General features: G+C 41.4%; 1 protein-coding gene across 1 annotated transcript in view; it reads left to right on the forward strand.

Annotated features, from left to right (window-relative positions):
- Positions 1 to 17,582: 17,582 nt before the first annotated feature.
- Positions 17,583 to 19,619, forward strand: part of LOC105565636 (collagen alpha-1(XXII) chain) — a 248,581-nt gene continuing 246,544 nt past the window's right edge. Inside the window, exon 1 of the mRNA XM_012018998.1 lies at positions 17,583 to 17,674. Within this exon, the coding sequence (XP_011874388.1) occupies positions 17,667 to 17,674 (8 nt within the window). The 5' untranslated portion in view covers positions 17,583 to 17,666. The remainder of the gene's footprint in view (positions 17,675 to 19,619) is intronic.

Genomic DNA, 19,619 nt, shown 5'->3' on the forward strand with positions numbered 1-19,619 from the left:
TAATTTTGCGATGTTATCCACGTCGAAGGCTTAAGACGAATTGCAATTTACCAGCAGCAATTTTGGGGTACACGTAACCCAGCCAGGTCGCGCTTGAATGCTTAACAATATAAGAACGCACAAAAGCTCTTTTACAACGAGACTTGCAACGCGTCTTGCCTTCAAGACTACTCCTTTTTTTCATATGGTTTGTTTCAAGGCAAATTAGACTTGTCAGAAAAAATCTATCTGAACGTAAAGCATTGTCATTGTAAAAAATAATGAAACGTTTCGAATTCAAACTAATTACTAGCTACATGAAAGAGTGGCCAAAGTGAGATGGTATTTGTAGGTTGTGTACGTATATTGTGCATTTCCGTTTGTGTACGATTTAACGCATACGCATAACGAATCAAAGTTATATTCTATCTATCCTTCTCACATAGATGTTGGACACAGTTTCAGCTTACGGAAAGTATATGCTGTACCCCTTCCATGTATATAATTTTTATGGTCCTATCTCTTATTTTAGTGTCTCTAGTACATGCTAGAGAAAGAGAGAAAGGGGGACGAGAGAGGGAGAAACACAGTAGGCCTATGTCTGTCTTTCTTGCTAGACTTTCATTGGTAGTGGAAAGACATAAAGACCAATGAGATGCTAACAAGAGAGACAAACATAAGCCTACTGTGTACTGTGTGTTACTGTGTTTCTCTTTTTCTTTATAGCGTGTGCCGGCTCGTCGCGCGCAACGCTCGGTCCGTTATATGTCGATGATTACAACATTCCAGTTTACACAATGTTGCATCGCGCGTTAAGCGACGAGAACAGTACCTATCAATCTTCCCGAACGCAGAAGTAGTATACTCTGTTATTTATTGCCATTTACTCGATCGTGTTCCGCGGTGCGCCGAGTAATCGGTCGGGTCGATTGGCGATCTCGAGGGGCGAATTAAGAACGCGCTTCCATTACGAAAGAAGGGCGTACGTAGCATCGCGCTTTCCTCTCATATCCAGCGCACACCTCGCAGCCGGGCGGAGAGAAACGCAATCGATCAAAAATTACACGTAATCGTAGCGACAGTAAGAACGTCGCTAGTACCGTTACCAGCTGCCGCTCGCTTTCCGTTTCGCGCGAGAATCTGCGCGAATCGGACACACTCCTAAATCCGTCCGTCAACTTTCCGTGCTCGAGGCACGACTCTGTCCCATTTAGTTCACGCATGACAGCTCGAGTACATGCTTGCTTTTAAGTTACATTAAATATGCTCGGTACTTTCGTGTATTGTAATTCGCGAAAATTGATACAAACGACTTCTCTCCTAGAACGTTGAAGTTATTCTACGAGAAGCGGATTGTCGCCGCTTTTCATTTTTACAGATCTTTATTTTTCCGTGCGAACAATTGGTCAGTTGTTGGCTTAATCCGTACTTCTCCTTACGGAAACAACACTCAAGTTTGAGTGTTAACACTTGATTGTCCGACTTTACTCTCAAATTTGGGTGTAAATATTTAAATCTGGGTGTTTTACGCCCTTTGAGAGTAAATTCGGACAATCGAGTGTTAACACTCAAAACTTGAGTGTTTTTTCCGTAAGGGTCCCCCTCCCCTTAACAAACTTCATTACTAATTTCGTAAATTAAAGCGTGTCTCTCGCGCAGTGGAATCTACACATTAGTCGCGCTTCGTTTCGCAGGTGCATAAAATCGCCAATTCACCCTTTCCCGCAATCTTCTTGTGCCGATGCGTTTACGGTGAGGTGTGTACGAAGGAGTACGTCAAGAAGCGAGTGCCAGGAATAACATATGGCGCGGCGTAGTACGCAAGACGCAGGGGAACAAAGTGAACGTTCCCCCAGTGTCGGATCAGTTTTGAAGGAAGCGATGTTAAATAGATGGAAATCCGAACAAAATCACGTTGTAGAAGATACAAATTGCACAAATGGTTCGATCGTTCTAATTGTAAGTTTATAATTGCCAGTAAATGTAGATGGGATGGGAGGAAAAACAGCAGTAATACTTCCTCGGCATTTATTTAATAATTAAATATTATGCAGAATCTTAGAACTTAATATGTAAGTCATTGAAGAAATATCTGATTTCTTAATTGCATTCGTCGAAGCTAGTGAAGTCATGGAATTGATCGAACAAAGGAAACATCAAGGAAGTATTCGCACTTTTACTGTTTTCTTTTTATAGCAGAGACAATTAAATGAATCAATAATTAAATGTATGTATATGTAAGTAGACTTTATGTTTCTTCTGCCTGTGAGTTTTGTCACTTTGCATTATTGATGTTTTATATATATAGGTCAACGACACATATGCGGACATAAAGATACACGCTAAACGTCGGCTTCGTTACTCCTTTATATTCAGTTGCAAGGATTATGCCACTTTCTTAGTCGGCGCGTTAGTTACGCTTCGTTCCGCAGGTGCACGAAATAATCGATCCCTTTTGAGCTAAATCGTGTAATACGTAATCACGTTGCACATTTCTTTCATGCAACTTTGTGCACAGGGAAAGGTAAGAAATATGAAAAATGACATGGTACTGACACGCGTAAAGCTGAACTTGGATCGCAGAGATGAAAGGAGGAGAAGCGCAGAGAGAGAGAGAGAGAACACGAAAGAAAACAAGAGGCAAAAAAATCAAGATCTTCAGAATCGTCTTCAGAAATAAAAGTTTCGAAGTACTTTACGGATAAAATAATTTCATATTAAAACAATTTCTTTTGGCGTAAAATCATGCTTGACAGATTTGACAGCTAAAAGACCATCCTGCAAATGCGAAGTTATTTTTATTTACGCGCGTAAAGCGTATCTTGTTACACAGGTTTCGCGAAAACTGGCACACTGGCGCGATCTGCATCGCCAAGATGCAGGATGGGTGAGGCAGGAGATAAAGCGCGGTCCTGCGGACTGGTCTTAATCACGCGATGTTATCCGCGTCGAAGATACGGGACACGAGGTTGCAATTTAGCAGAGGCGCGCATCGAGGATGAAAGGCGCAAAGGACGGAGGGCGGCGTGGAAGGAGCGGGCGGAGGAGAACCAGTGGAGGAGGAGGGGGCGGGCGGGCGGGCGGGAGAGGCGAAATAAAAGGAACTTCCAATTAAATTTCTTTCGTTAGCCTGACGGCGGCCTCCGTCCCCGGGCACTCGCCGCTTCTCGTCGCTCGCTTCTGCGGCGACTGCATTTTTTCCGTCGCGATTATGCGGGCGCCACCTGCCCGCACGTGACTCGCGCGCGCGGCGAGCGCGGAGCGGAAACGAGCGTGTGCAAGTTGCGATGAACTGGCGTAATTGCGATAATGATATCCGACAGCGTATACCGCGTAATTTATCGCGACCCGGCTGAGCGACACCGGAGTCTGCGCTTGCGATCGCAAAATAATAAACTGGCGGTTTATCTGAGCGTGATACGCGAACGCGAATTTAGCTTCGCAGCGAAATCGTCCCAGCCAGACGTCTTGGATTTCATAGGTCTCTGTTGTCTTATCGCGCATTTAAGTCGCCTCAGCATTTCATTTGTCCAGCCATAACGTAAAAACTGAAACGTAAAAGGTCACTTTTCTTCGATCATTTACTTTTCGGTTCCAATAATAAATCTATTTTCCCGACAAGACTTGCTTCCCTTCTATCTCTCTTATCTTGTTCTATCCTAATCTATTTTACTTTTTGCCTCGATAAATGGATGACAACTGGATCATGCCAATGTGAACCGATCTAATCTACCCCGATGTGTGACTCAACGAGTATCAGCTCTGATCTGAATATATTTTGCAAAACATCCCAGTAATCCTATTCCTGAGATAGCGCATGAATGTGCGATGCTCGAACGTGACTGCTGATTTATATGTGTGCGACGAGGGGTGAATTTTATTCCCGTTGCATACGCGAGGAACAGAGCATAGCCACCTACGTGAGATGCACCCTACGACCGAGACGTGGGTTCCGATAACCAGCCGAACTTGAATAGGCGCGATCGGCGCCGAGTAATTAGCGACTGTGCGTATGTCGGACACGTGTGTAAACGCGGCGCCTGTGTACACACATTCAACCGGGAAAGAATGCCGTTTAGAATCATTAATTTTCTGACGTGCTCAACACGTCGATCGTAGTACGGAGATGTGGTCAATTTAAGGGACGTAAATAAAAAATGATTTTTTGAGATAGAAAACAGGGATCAATCTTACAATTAGTGAAAATCTTAGTAATATTATAGCTGAATACTTTACGTCAAAGTGATTCTCATGAAAACTAAAGCTCTGATAAAGACAGAGCTTTTCCTGCTCAGTCTGTAATAGATATATACATGTATGTATATACGAGAAGATACACAATTTTTTATAAAAATAATATTTTTATATTTACTTTTGCATCTTTCGCATGGGTTTTGTTTGTATTTTATTTTGTTGCTGTTTTTTTTTCACGGAATTATTTGCAATATTTTGACGAGCATTTCACCCATATCTGACACATGAGTTTCCGCAAGGGCCCTGCCATCCAACTATGGGCGACGGTTTTATTTATTCGATTAGACTGAGTGATATTACACTTACATCTGTACTTAAAACATTAAAAAAACAAACAATGAATTACATTAATGTAAAATATGAATTATATTAAAACATTAAAAAGCAAGTATTAAAGTAATATATTAAATTTATTAAAAATTATTTATTCTTTTCCGCATAAATTTGCGATAATTATAGACGATAATTGCTTCTTTAAACAATGCTCGTAGTCGGACACATCTCGTATCATCGTATTGAATCTCTCGTCGCTTCGAGTATTATTTGTTGGCTGTTTCTTAGTTGAAAACGCGAAACAATACACGAAATATTGAATTGACTGCTTTAACTAGCATTTATCGATGATTTATTAATACTATAACTAGTTCATATATTTTTATAAATGAAAATACATGCGAAATTGAATTTTTAATTATTTTCGGACGAATGTGTCTCGATTAACTGTTAGCTCAGTTGCGTTTATTGTATAGTGTCAATGTTAAAATGTATAACTTTCAAGTTTTTCGTTTATTAACGGAAATGTATAAACTTGAAATTTTTCTTTTATTAACGGAATCATACAAATGCTGGTCAGAATGCAGAATTTTTAGTCGAATTTCATCGCGATACGTTTAATCGAAGAATTAAATATCAATTTATCTTATCCGTGCTTAATTATATTGCAATATTTACTCATCGATAATTTAAATTGACTAGAAGTGACAAAACGCGCGCTTCGCGCGCGCAGTTTGTAGTTGGGCATTGTGTATTTTTACGAATTTGTATACATGCAAAGACGTAATTGTAAGTGCAACGTCAATTTAAAATAAAAAGTAATTTATGACTCACTTATACGATTCGCAAGAGCAAAGTTGTACACCATTAACCGTATGTGTTAAACTGTAACAATACAAATATGTATATGATTATTATAGACTCATTATGTAAAATCGAAATTATTATATTAAATGTACTTTATATTTTATATTTTAAAAAATAGGTATTTATTAAAACAATTATATAGAATACTGAGAAAGTCTTCCTTTTATATATAAACTCACAAAATGTTATACGTATGGTTTTGTCTCTAACACTTATTCGAATCCTCGTTCGAATCATTTGAATAAATGAAATAAAAACACAGAACAGATGCTTTCTTTGCACAAGTAACAAATAATATAAAAATTTAAGACACTTACCTCACCATTTCTGCGCCGTTGCCCGATGCCTCCTGGGCCCGCTCCTCCTCTCAGATTTCCTTGTTGCACTTTACCAAACACTCACTCGCGAAATTCATCGATCGCGCGAAATTTTGGACACTCCCGTACGCGACGTGAAATACCGCGAAACGCACGAAATATTATTGACAAATATCGCGTGACTCTCTATCACAAATTGCTCAAACTGATAACTTGCACTTTTGATTCGGAAGAATGGATAAATCACTTTTGAATTGGTGATATAAAACGCAACGTGAGTATCCTTTACATAATGTAACGACGTGCAATAAGCACGTTCGAGTTCCGAAGAACGACAGAGCAAATTACAGCGCGAAAGCCGAAGCTGTACAAATTTCTCTCTTTTCCCGAAAATGGAATAGATTGCACGAAATCGATAGATAATTAAAAGCGCGGTGCGTAAACGAGATGTAACCGCGACAAAGTATCACGGTTTACATTCATATCTTAGATGAGTTAGTCTCGTGAATATATACGTTAATAAAGAGCCGTCGCCTCAACATGTAATTCGTTTCTCATTACAAGTTGCAGAAAGTTAATACTTAATCGAGAAACGTTACTTGTTACTGATAAAGGTGTGCAATTCAATAGTGTTTTATCCTTATATTCATCGCGATCGAGTCTTGGAAACCGATAACGCAAAATTAATAACACGCACGGAGCAACTCTCGACACTGCTTGCCGGCTCGACGTTCGGCGAGCGAGTGATTCCGCGGCGACCTTCAGGTAAACAATGTCTCGCGCAACGTCGTACGATACCGCGCCGAGTGAGAAACAACAAAAAAACGTTGAGAATTCGTTGGCCCGCTTAATCGTCGTACGATACCGCGCCGAGAGAAAAACAACAAAAAAACGTTGAGAATTCGTTGGCCTGCCTACGCAATGGAAAATTCCGTACTTAATATTTTATTGTACATTACTTTGTTCCGTGACTGTTGCTACGTTTTGCGTATTATTCCGCGGACTTATTGGTATTGATTAAATTAACGATTAATTCTGTTCAATCGAGAAAATGTTTCGAAACAAATATCGTTGTTACTTAAATTCTAATTACTAAGATTAGAGATTTTGCCTCAATAGTTGGTGTATACAAATGTATATTTCTAAATTGCAAATCTTCATTTACTACGAATCTAAAAGAGAAGTGAAGCACACCGCGCTTCGAGAAAACCAATCGGCATTGCAGAAAAGAGGCCTCAACTGTCCGATATTAACGACATTCACGCTATTAACATCTTTTTTAGAAAGGGATACATCGGCCATTTCTGTTGATTAAAATTCGTACCATCGGATAAATTTACAAAGAATACCGAGTACAAATAGTAACTTTGTACAATCGTATATTTTTTGTGTTTTCTTTTCCTTTTCTTTCGCGTGTGATTAATCCCGAGGTGTTATACAAAGTGTCACGAAGTCTCAATAATCAAAATAGCCAGTCTTTCCGTTCATGATTGATATTTTCTTCGCCAGTGATAAATTACAAACAAGTAATGTTATTTAACTAGAACTGGCTGTAATTTTATTTCTTGTATCTTAAGTTATTCAATGTTGTAGAAGGAAAACTACCAGAAACTACCGAAGTTTGCCTCTTTCTTCGACAGGAATGAAGCCAGCGGCGATACTTTCTACTGGATTACTTGCTTTATCGACACTTTACAATTAAAATGAAGATTTGATATTTTTATTTCTTTTTTACAAGAAAGTAACTGCAAAATAACGATTCGTTACATTTTGAGTAACTGTAACTGTAACGCGTTACTTTTCAGAATTGGTAACTTGTAACTGTAACTAGTTACATTTTTAGCGAAACAACTGTAACTGTAACTATAGATGCTTTTATAAAATAACTTTCCCAACCTTGATTTTATTTTACAAAAAAAATAAAGTACAAATTGCAGATACTACAAAAAGGCTTCTAAATAATGATATGCTACTTTAATTGTAATTCTAAATGACTATACGCATCAGTCATTTCCTGCGGGAATGTTACACAGTGGGAACCAAAAAGTGGCAGCATCTGTTAGACAAAAAGGAGAGAGCGTCGATAATATATCGTCTGCAGTCATGAGTAAATTTCTGAACGTATAGCAGTTGAACGGGCTTGGTAGGTTTGAGAACGCTGACATAACCGATTGTCGGTGACTAAATTTACACCATTGTAATATAATGTGAAAAATTCATACAATAAGACGCTAATTTAATTGAAGTTAATTTAACCAATTTAAATTTAAAGTAAGTAAATTTAAATTTAAAGAAAGTAAAATATAATAATTTGTTACAAATAGGAGGAAATTGTTACAAATACTTTCTTGTTCGCGAATAATAAATGTACCATATTTTAATTAGAATATTTTACGTTAAGTGTGAGAGTTTAATATAATACATATGTATAATATGACAATATAATATGCAACCAAATTCGATATCCATTTTTCTATACATATATTTTCGATTCAAAATGCGTATTTAAAAGTTACCAAGTATGACACATAATATCATTAATATTAAAGATATTTATAATATTCTTAGTATCTATAAAATTAAAATAATTTATAAATAGTTTTGATAAATTAATATTTATTTAAAAAATCGCGTTGTGATTTATTCCTCATTCATTCGATTAAAACAGTATGTCTTAAAAATCTTATTGTAGACGTCGTGTAAAAGACAACTTTGGAACGTCTTTAAATTGTCTTTTAGACGTGCATATTTAAAAAATGTTTTAAACACGTCTTTCAGACATGCGTGCTGGGTCATTTTCTAGTTTGGAGCAAAAAAAACAAAAAATTGAGGCCAACGTTACACGGTGTTCCCAAGCGGTCACCCATCCAAGTACTGACCGTGCCCAACGTTGCTTAACTTCAGTGATCGGACGAGAACTGGTGCTTGACAACGTGGTATGAATGTTGGCGAAAAAGTTGGCTCGTTGTGATCTATTTTACCAGCATCATTCGATTCTGGGCCTATTCTGTTTAGCATTCGATATAACATAATATAACATTCGAATATAACATTTTTCATCCGCCATGAGACGAGATCTGGTAGTTTCAACGTGGTTTGGAAGTTGACCGAGTATTTGTGCTGTTCGTAATCGATTTTCTCAGAGTATTATGAACTAATAATTCAAAAATATGCGTCGCCAGCAAATGATTAACAAATAAAGCAAATTTCTTTGGCTAAAACTGGCAATAGGTTTATTGTAAAGTTCACTACGTTTCGGCCATCCGGATTGTCGTCCTTATCAAATTACAATTACGTTTTAATTAGCAATTGTAACTTGATGCGGACCACAAACCGGGTGGTTGAAACGTAGTGAACTTTACAATAAACCTTTTGCTAGTTTTGATCGAAGAAATTTGCTTTATTATGAATTAAGTCGATCATTCAATATTATGCATACACCCTTCACTTCCGCTATAATAATAAAGATGCAAAGAAATTCTGTGCCAACGGAGTTCTCGAAGCGGTCACCAACATTTCTATAATATGGAGTCATATGACTTTATACTTAAATATTATACAATAGAATTTTTTTAAGCTTACCCTTTTGAGGGAACACCTTTCTACCATTAAGTTATATCAGCATGATATTTCTAAAAATGCCTTGAAATTCATGCTTAATCTTAAGTAAACACTGAGTGCAACACTAGACGCTTAAACTCCTTCAAGCACTGAATTTTGTAAATTTTCCTTAACGGGAAAATATGCGGGACGAGGGCTGGGATCGAACCGAGGACCCTATCATTACTATTTACTCGTTATACTTAAATAGTAAGAAAACTGATATATAATAAGCAGTGATTTCAAGACGAGCATCGATTCAATTCTTGGAATATTGTAGGGAAAGTTTCTTATCATCAAAGGATATATAATAAAAATATACATCCATAGAAAATATTACAAAAATATATAAAACGATAATTCGTTAGAGCTGAGGCAAAACAGCCAAATAATCGACATAATTTTGTTGGTTTTTTTACAGAAACAAATAGATACATTTTGAAATTTATGGTTTACAAAACTTTTATAATATTTATGTTAAAGTTTTTCTATGTAGTCTACCAAGATAATTGCGAGAATAGATTTGAAAAATAGTATTAAGAAATAAATCACTAAATAAAAAGTGACATACCGACAAGGCTCTGCGCATATAAGGTTCCAAGAGATAAGAGTGCTTCTAGTGGGCGCCTGAATATAACATTGAACGTTACCGACTACCTTTCTCCTAACGTTAATAATTATGTAAAAAATGGAACTTTGAAAAATAGTTTTTAAATTTATTTTTCATATTTTATTTGTGTAATTGTTGTCTTCTTGCTATACTTAAACAATAAATACGTTAAATAGTCTTTATAAGTTGTATAAAGCATTTGTAAATTTCTCTAAAATAGTTTAATTAAAGTTGAATTATTTCATTATCGAAAGAATACGAATGGATACTTGCAATAATAAATTTATATTCCATTGGATCTACTTATCTTATTCTTTCGAAAATTGTAAAGAATATTATAATCTTCTTTTCCCTATGGTAATTTATGGTGTAATTAAATATAGATAGGGTGTAATTAAAAATACAAATAAAGATGGAAATATTCCCTAAGTTAATAAATTTTTACATGATATCATTTTTCATGACACAATAGTACGACGCACGACGTTCCAACAATTAAAAACACGTATTACGGAATATTTTAATTAGATATCAAGAAAAAGAAAAGTGTTATACTACACTAATTGCAAGTAAAAACGCAAGATGTTATGTTTGGGAAAGTTCAAACGAGACTGATTGCGAGAGTTAAATAATTTGTCACATGGAATCATTCATAACTTCAATAAAATAATAATTAATATTATTAATCAGTATTAATCAACATATAGAATATTCTGTAGTCCATGGAATATTCTATGGTATCATTTACTGTTTAAATTAGGTTTAATCCTAAAGCATAACATGTAATCCTGCTATTGTCATTATTGTATTCAAGTGTAATGATAACATATATCTAATAATACACATTTATTCTGTGATATAAGCAACATTTAAGAATATTATAATAATTGTATAACCATTGTAAAAAGAAGCAGTCAAAAGTAATTCGAATCCACATAAGCATTTTATTTTCCAGTCACGAAAATACGCAAATCGCGCACAATCGATCCCCACGCAGACGAGATCCGCTGTAGTTCTTTAATCCGTCCTGATCTTGAGCGTACTGAGACGACGTTGTAAATGTAGTTCGCGAAATTAGTTCGTGACTTCGTGCAAGGATTAAACAGCACGTCGACGTCATCCAGCACCAATCAGAGAGTTTGACTCGACGGGGCACGATTAAACCGGGTTAATAAGTTGCCTAAGTGCAAATCTCTCGAAACGGCCGAGCGAGCGTGCGTTGTTCGGCCGGAAACTTCTTCCTCGCGAAAGTTTACCCCTGTAACGATCTTGTCCGCTCAACTAATAAATGGACTTCGACCATTCGCGGCCGGGTCTACTAATGGAAGTAACCGCTCGTGTAATCAAATAACTCCTCTTCTTTTTCCCCCCTTAAATGCAGCTAGGCAATGTTCTGTCAGTGCCGTCTAATCGCGGTGACTTTATACCCGCGCCAAGATGTTATTTCTACGCGAGTCACGACGGGAACGGTTTATATGGCGCGATACGATAAGAATTCATTCGCTGGGCGTTTATTTATCGTATCAAGATTACGCGTTGATCATATAAGAACCGACCGCTTGGTCTACAATTTTACACTTTAATTAGACATCGTCAGTCATTATCAAATATTTTTAATACAATCATTAATTTCCCTTGCGTCATCATACAGAAGAATGTAAAATTCCATGGGAATGGAGAGAGAAAGAGTTTCACAAACCCGAAATTCGTGGTAGACCAACGAGATAGCGATTGTTAATTTCTATAAAATTAATGGAACTATAAAATGAATGAACAAAAATTTTTAATTTACGAACGAATTTTTCTTGTTTTCTTATTTGGCTCGTTAATTTATTTCCTTTCTTTTTACTAGATGACTAATTAATAATTTTAATCTCTTATATTTTGTCGATTTGCAGTATTGTTACTTGAAAAGGACCTGAAGTAAGGTCGAAACGTTGTAACGTATTAAATAAAAAATTTTGCCAGTTGGGTTGACAACAAGCTCACTGTTTTAATATAAAATTAATATTTTACGGAATATATATAATATATTTTTCAGCAATTTCCGAGACTTCTCTCGCAATTCTGTCTTGAGCTGAAAGCGGATACGGACGATTATAAGCGGACACTTTACCAATTGACACGCTACGCGCAGGATGATGTTGGTCGTTGATCTTGCCGTTTTTTAATCATCCTGGAATAGGGATTTAACTCTCCCTCTCTCTCTCTCTCTCTCTTTCTCTCTTTCTCTCTCGCGTTTATAAGAATGTCGCCGTGCGACACTCGCTCGATCGACGCCGTTCGAAGTGACAGCGTAATAATTTTCCCAACACGCCGGCGAAGGGTTAATCTCACTTGCATCTCGGATCCAACAAATTGCTCCGACCTCCCGCCGGTCCTCTCACCCCCTATAGCCGCCGCCTTCCCCGCATTTTCAGAGATTCTTGGCGCGCACCTGTGCGAGACACTTTGTCCCACGTCGTTACTCACCGCGGTCGCCGACTAGCAAACGTTGCGACGCCTCTCGCGTGCTGAAATCCCTGAACCCTCCCCCCCCCCCCCGCGTAAAGTTACGAACGGACGTGAATACCAGAATTGGCTTGTCAGTCGTCGGCCTGGCCGCTTTACAATTTCAATTAACAGCTCGACGATATATCCATTTTACGCTCAAGTAGTCGCCGCGTTTTCTCGCGACCAAGAGGGTCCTGCGTCCTGTCGCCGCTTCGCTCGCTCGCGGTCTCGTGTGTTACCGGCGAAATTTACGCGACGACGCCGCAGCGCGTCCGCCGATCGCGAAATTACTTTGCGTGTCCGGTGCTAAAACGTGTCCGTGAGTACCGTCGCGCGAATAACGGGCCTGCCGGCGTAAAATAACGCGCCGTGCCGCGTGGATCAGGCGCCAAATTAATGCCCCGCGCTCGCTATATGGGCGCGCGATTGGTTTTTCGGGAATTGCGCGAACGGGCAATTGCTGGGGATGCTATCGGAGATACTTCGAGCCGCTATATAGAATCCGTAATCCTCGAATGGCTATCAACATCTGGCTTTTATTGTGCTTCGATTGCGTTATTGTTGATTCCAAAGTGAACGCCTCCGCGTTAACCGCTTCATGTGTTTTGTTTGCGTAACAAGCATCGATACTATAAAAAAAATATATTGTTCGGATTTGATTTACGAAAAAAAGTCATATGAATAATCATATGAATAATCTGACCGTGTATAAAAATTGTAATTTTTTTTACACAGTCATACGCAGTTATCCGCATGATTTTGAATACACGTTTAGGTTTAGAGAGATAACTTTCGTCAGCGCTTCTATCGCATTAATCAATCTTAATTATATGACGACAGGATGTAAGATAACAGGACGAGTATCGGCGTTGTTGCGTCGGTCTCCTTTTAAAGTATCAACGTCAGAACCTTTTGAAGGAAAACTGGTTTCGGTCGGCCCGATTAAACGGTGATTTACGCCTGATCATTTTGTTATCGCGTTAACCAGCAAGGCATGTCGGCGCAAGAACGGCGTAGATGCGGGAAGCACTTTCTACTGGGCTTGCAGATGGAGCAGAGATAATAAAAATCGAATATCAACGTGCGTTAATGCGTTCGCGCACTGCTGCCTGACATTCACTTAGTCACTTTCGTCCTTTTTACCGTGATGATTATCATAATAATCTCCGGCGATCGAATCTCAAGCAGCTGTGCGTCTTCCTTCGCGGCACGAGCTAATAGACAGAAGCTCGCGATGCTTGTTAGACGCCAAGAGTCTTTTCTTACAAAGAAAAGAAGAAACACATTTGTCGCGCGTACTAAGATACATGCAGGATATTACGATATTATATCCGCTATTTCGGTCTGTTTTAAAACCAATTTCGTAATGTCGATATTATAATAATTAAATATTAACTTTTTATCGCTTTTCGATTTTTTTCGAGTTTCTTGTTCCCTCTTGATCGTCCGTTACAGCATCGACCGTTTCAGATGCTGAAGCGTTTTTAGATTATAAGAAATAATACGTAAGGAACGGGGTAACAATATACAATTGCGAGTATGAAATGCTCTGGAGTATCCTAAAATAGCCAATCTCGTTACATCAGAGACTGCATGGGCGAACGAGGTCGTGAACCGTTGGAGCGACGCAAATGTCACGGTTCATTGTACGGATGTAAGAATGAATGGACGGGATGAATGGAGGAGGGTCAGTTGAACGAAGACACGTCCCATTATGGACTTGCGATTATTACGTAAAAATGTTGGGCTATAAACGTTGATATACGCTCGTTGGTTATCGACGTAAATGCTTCTATCGACATATAGTATATTTCCTTTCGCTTTAGACGCGCATCTATCGACGTCCGTCAATGAATTCCCCGACAATGATTAATCCACTGCTCTACGAGCGAATCGATTAAATGCAACAACCAATTAACATCTGGCCAATATCTGAACTATAAAAATTATAAATTTTATATAAAATATAAATATTTTACGACCACTTAATACGTTTATCTTTGATGTGTCATTTTCCTTAAACATACAGTGATTCAATATTAAACTTCGACGTACAAGTTATTTTAATATTATATTGTACACTTAGTAAAAAACTAATATAAGAAATAAACACTATTGAGATTCGAGACTTTAATTCCCAAGGAGCAAGCAAGCAAGCAGTTTACTGACTATATAAGGTAATAATTTTACCTACAAGCTGCAAATTTACAGACGTATGTAAATATACATCTTTAATAGATGGTCCCAATATTACCCACTATAATAATTGTAATTTTTTTACTGTGCAATAATGTCCCATTAGATTCTACTCTGTGAAATAATCTCAACTTTAATTGACATGTGTCACGCGATATCGATTCAGAGAACAGGCCACATCTTCAGAAGTGATTCGCATTAAGATCTGCTTTATGAACGTGACCCGGATCTTAGATCGTATTATGGACCACGCGAATGTAATTTGGATGATAAATCCTTGACATTGCGGCGGATCAGATGGTACATCCTCCAAATTGATGCGGGCAGTATCAGCGCGCCAACGTTGACATATGCACCTTCCTCATCGTCAAAGTTCATGTAGGTATGATTAATGCGTTCGGACGTCCCGTATATTTTATCTTACATATTTATTGCGGAATTTCGCCAGGCCGCTGTAACGCGCTACAATGCGCATTCGTTAAAATAAAGGACGTTCGGAGAGCGTCATCTCTGGCTCGTCATTTTATAACCACTAAGGACCAGTTTCACAAACGTTGGTTAACTGTTAACGAGAGTTTAGTCAACTCCCTATCTTCTTCTATCTAGTTATCTAAGAAGAAACAGAGGATCAATTAACCTTCGGTTAGAAGTTGACCGACGTTTGTGAAACTCGCCCTAAGGGTCAGTTTCACAAACGTCGGTCATTGATTCTATCTCTTTTTAAATAATAAGATGGAATAAATGGGGACTCGTCTGAACTCTGGTTAACAGTTAACCTAAGGGCCAGTTTCACAAACGTCGGTTAACTGCTAACCGAAGATTAATCGATTCTATGTCTCTGCTTAAATAATAAGATGGAAAAAGGTAGGACATCGACTGAACTCTAGTTAACAGTTAACCGACGTTTGTGAAACTGGCCCTAAATATTGCCGCTCTTAGCTAACCCCGCGGTAAAGCACTCCGGATAAAATTGAAAAGCGAGATAACGTAATCCACTTCTTTGCTTGCGCACTCGTCGAGTTTGCCTCGCGAGAATTTCTTTATCCGCAATCTAGTCTCTCGTGATTTTTCCCTCGTTATTACCACCGAGCAAACATTGACCTTTCGAAATCATCGAGCAACATCCCAGTTTCAGCAGCAATTTGCATCTCGAATCTCGATTATTATACCGTCAGCTCATTCTCAGCTTATTTCAAGATACAGCTATTCCTGTCCCTGAAATTTGCATTCGGGGCACCACCGAGCGGTTATTTCGACCCTCGCGCGAAATAAGCACTCGGTCGCGAATATGGAGTAAGACAATCTTGAATTGCATTTCGCCCACGCTCGTGCACGCAGGAATAGGGGACGACTATATACTTATTTCAAGGACTGGTTGCATCAAAGTTTCGATGCTGACGGCGACGTTTTTCAAGAGGATTCACGGCGGTAAAGCCGGTTGGCTGTCGGGCCGTGAGATGGCGACGCACTGACCGGCGCCGGGCGTCGTACCGGCGGCAGTCTCGGGGACGACGCCGTCGCCGCCACGTGGGGAGCGAATTTGAATCAGCCGCCACCTGGTCCCGGCCCCTATCGTGCCATCGTTGTGCGATCGTTCGCACCGGTGCCTCGCGCGCGGTTCCTCTCGCGCTCGTCGCGTCGGAATTTCATGATCGCGCGACTGCTCCGAGAGTACGAGGTGAGAACAGCCGGCGAGATCGAAGGAGGCAGAGAGGATACGAAGGAAAAGACATTTAACGATAAAAAAAAAGAGAAGGAAAGAAACACTGACGCCAGTTTGAAACGATCCCGAAGCGGATTGCGAGAGAGCTCCGCGCCGGAGGCGCGGAGGAACGCGCGGGAGATAAGCGCGGAGAACGGATAACGTCTATGTCAGCGACTCGGGCAGCAAGAAGACTCTCGGATCATCTTCGGTGCGAAACAAAATTACCGGCGACAAGTGCGCGATCGACGATAATTGCCGAGGCCGCGGGCAGGTATCACTCGCGGAGCTGGAGGTCGTTGTTCTCCTCTGACAATCGACACGCCTCCTTCGAGGGAGAAGAAAGGATCGTCACGAGCGGGACCGCCGGCGAACGGTGAGAGAGAGAGAGCCGGAGAAACCGGAGTCGTCCCCGGCAAAACGGCACCGACACGAGTTTGCTGATCAACTGCGATTGTCAACGCGGCATCATTGTGCATCCCTCCCCCGCCACGTGACACTCCGGCTGTCATCGGTTACCGAGTAACCAGTTTTCTCCAGCGCCACGTGACGACATCGGTGATCCGGGACAGCCGGCGACTGTCTGGACGTAATCGTCCGCGCGGGTGAATAGTGAGCGCGATCGCGGCGGGGACAATCGTGGGAAACGCGAGCGTCAGCGTTCGTCTCCGGTGAGATCAGCGACGTAATCCAGTGTCCACGCCGATACGTGCTCTGAGCGGTGACTGGCGTCGTGACGTGACGCGCACCACGAGGCGACGAAGCGGCGGCGGCGGCGGCGGTGGCGGTGACGGTGACGTGACAACGACGACGAGGACGACGAGGACGTCCAGGAGAGCAGCGGAGGCGGCAGAGGAGAAGAGCAGCTGGCGCAGGAGAGGGAGAAAAATCAAGAAGGAAGTAGCAAGTGTCACGAAGGGACCCTTGTCAGTGAGTGGTGGACCGTGGTGCGGATCGTGGGGGCATCGTGCGCGCGTGACAAGGATCTTGCCCGGGAAAGGGGGGGAGAGAGAGAGAGAGAGAAGGCGCAGGACGACAGGGGGGGTGGCCGGCAAGCACGCGCAGCGAGACTCGCGCTCGATACGGGCACGCGCGCGAATTCGACACGATCGCCACTTCCGATCGCGCCGGCCGGCTTGGTACGGAAGAGGGCTGTGACCTTGCGACCCGACCTTGGAAATTGGCGCCACCGTCGATCGCATCGTTTCTCCCCGGGCCGAGAGCGCGGCCCCTGCGTTTCGCCGGTAATCCGCGAGAAATTCAATTCGACCGCCGCGAGTGCGAGGAGAGAAGAGGAGGAATAATATATCCGCGATTTGCTGGCGAGGAGGGACCGCTCGTACTACGACCCGTAACGCCGATGGAGTGACTCAATATGCCTAGGTGAGTGAGAAACGTGCGAACGAACGGGGGCCGGTATCGCGCCAAGTATCTACTCGAGAGCGATAATTGACCTGGGAGGTGAATTAAAGGAGGTAAACGAGGTGCCAACGAGAGCCACAGGTAGGCCGCGCTCGGCCGAGAAGTGGAAACGCCACTTTAGTGATCTCCAGTCTCGAGCCTTTGACGCTCCGTGACTCGAGGGACCTCCCGCTGGAATTTAAAGGGTCCGTCAACGTCGCGTAAAATTCTAATCGACGCGGGCACTTAAGTCGGTCGCAAAATCGGCGAAAATTCGTTCGATCGGCTCGAACGCCGGAAAACAATGAGTATCGAGTGAAAGTATACGGGAATGTTGCGAAAGGCGAACAGTTGTTATTTCAACAAACGTAATTCGAAGAGCGCTAACTTCTGTACGTCTGCAATTTCACGTCTGTCGCGTTTAACAATTAGTGGTGTCCGCTCGTCCAAGGTGGTGCACCGTCGCGACTGAATTTTCACCGCCAAGTTCGCGCTCGCGTTTCGAAAGGACAGTGCCGCGCGTTCCGTCATACATACCCACCCGGCTACAAACCGGACTTTACTGCGCTTTCATTGTAATCCGCTCGTTGTACACCTGCGCTCGCGGCGTATTCGCGCGTGCGACAAGCGCGCGGGGAAGTGTCGCGCGCTTCAAATCCGCCCCGATCGTACGCGAGACGCCGAGGGAGAGAGAGATGAGCAAATCCTCTTTCACCGTGCAGCCGGCAGCGCAGAGTCGCATAGAGATCGTTGCGTAGAACCTGTTACGCTCAACGTATAATCCTTAATTCGACGATTTATTACTGCCGCACCGCGCGGGAGTGCCGCGAGAACCAAATTTATTCCTCGTGGTTAAACCGGGCCCCCCTTCCTCTCCCCCCTTGCAAAAATTTACATATATAAATTGTACATTGTTATTCTACTACTTACTTAAACGTATCGTATAATTACGCGCACGATAATTACAAGTGTCCAGCTTAACCGCGCATTTACTATCTTTATGTCAGTTAATCTCTCAGCTAAAGCTTTAAACCCTCCTCCCGCTTCCATCTTGCAAAAATTTACTATATAAATTATGCATCGCTATTCCACTTACAAATGTATTGTATAATTGTGCATACAACGTATTACAAGCATTCAGCTTAACTACGCGTTTTCATCTCAGCTGGAGTTTTAAGGACTGAATAAAAGAGTCGAATTAGGAGATTATTAAGCGGAAATTACAAAATAGAACGCGACTTACCCGATTTAGCGCGCGCGAGAAATAACTTTAATAAGGTATTTCTGCGCTACACACACCGCGAGAACGCGTAAATCCGCTTAAGATCGCTCGGGAATAAGATCCAAGACGCGTCTTCGCGCTGCCGAGGAAGTCACTCGCGTGTAATAATTAGATGTAGGCATTTTCACGGGCTCTTAGTAGGCGTAGGGGATGTCGCCCGTCGTGTCGTCTACCCCGACGCGCGTTTCAAGTACAGCCATTATTTACGATCGCGGCGAATGCAGCTGCGCAAGCGGCAGACACCTTCGGGACGACAAACCGCTCGACGTCGTCATTGTGTCACCCGTAAAATTTCGGTGACTGCCGCGGGTCCGGGGCTTCTCTCATTCGACAGCGATAAATTTCGAAACGTCCGGCGGACGCGCGCCGCGAAATATTTCGCGAAATATCGTAGCGCTCTGCCAAGAACGCGGGCGCGGTAGAAATTTGCCTTTTCGGCATACGTAACGTAATTTAAAGTTTTAATGGGATCGTACATCTCATGGCACTGCGCGTGTGGTCTGAAAACGTGCCGCCGTAATTACGTAATTTCAACGTTGTAATAACGAACTTGTATAATTTTATAATTTTGCTGCGCGAAGCATCGCGGATTATTCTGACGCGAATCTTACCGAGAGCGTTCGGTCACGTGGCGCGTCGCAATGT

The sequence above is a fragment of the Vollenhovia emeryi genome, unplaced genomic scaffold, assembly GCF_000949405.1.
Source record: "Vollenhovia emeryi isolate VEMERY1.0 unplaced genomic scaffold, V.emery_V1.0 DF939150.1, whole genome shotgun sequence".
Classification (NCBI taxonomy): Eukaryota; Metazoa; Arthropoda; class Insecta; order Hymenoptera; family Formicidae; genus Vollenhovia; species Vollenhovia emeryi.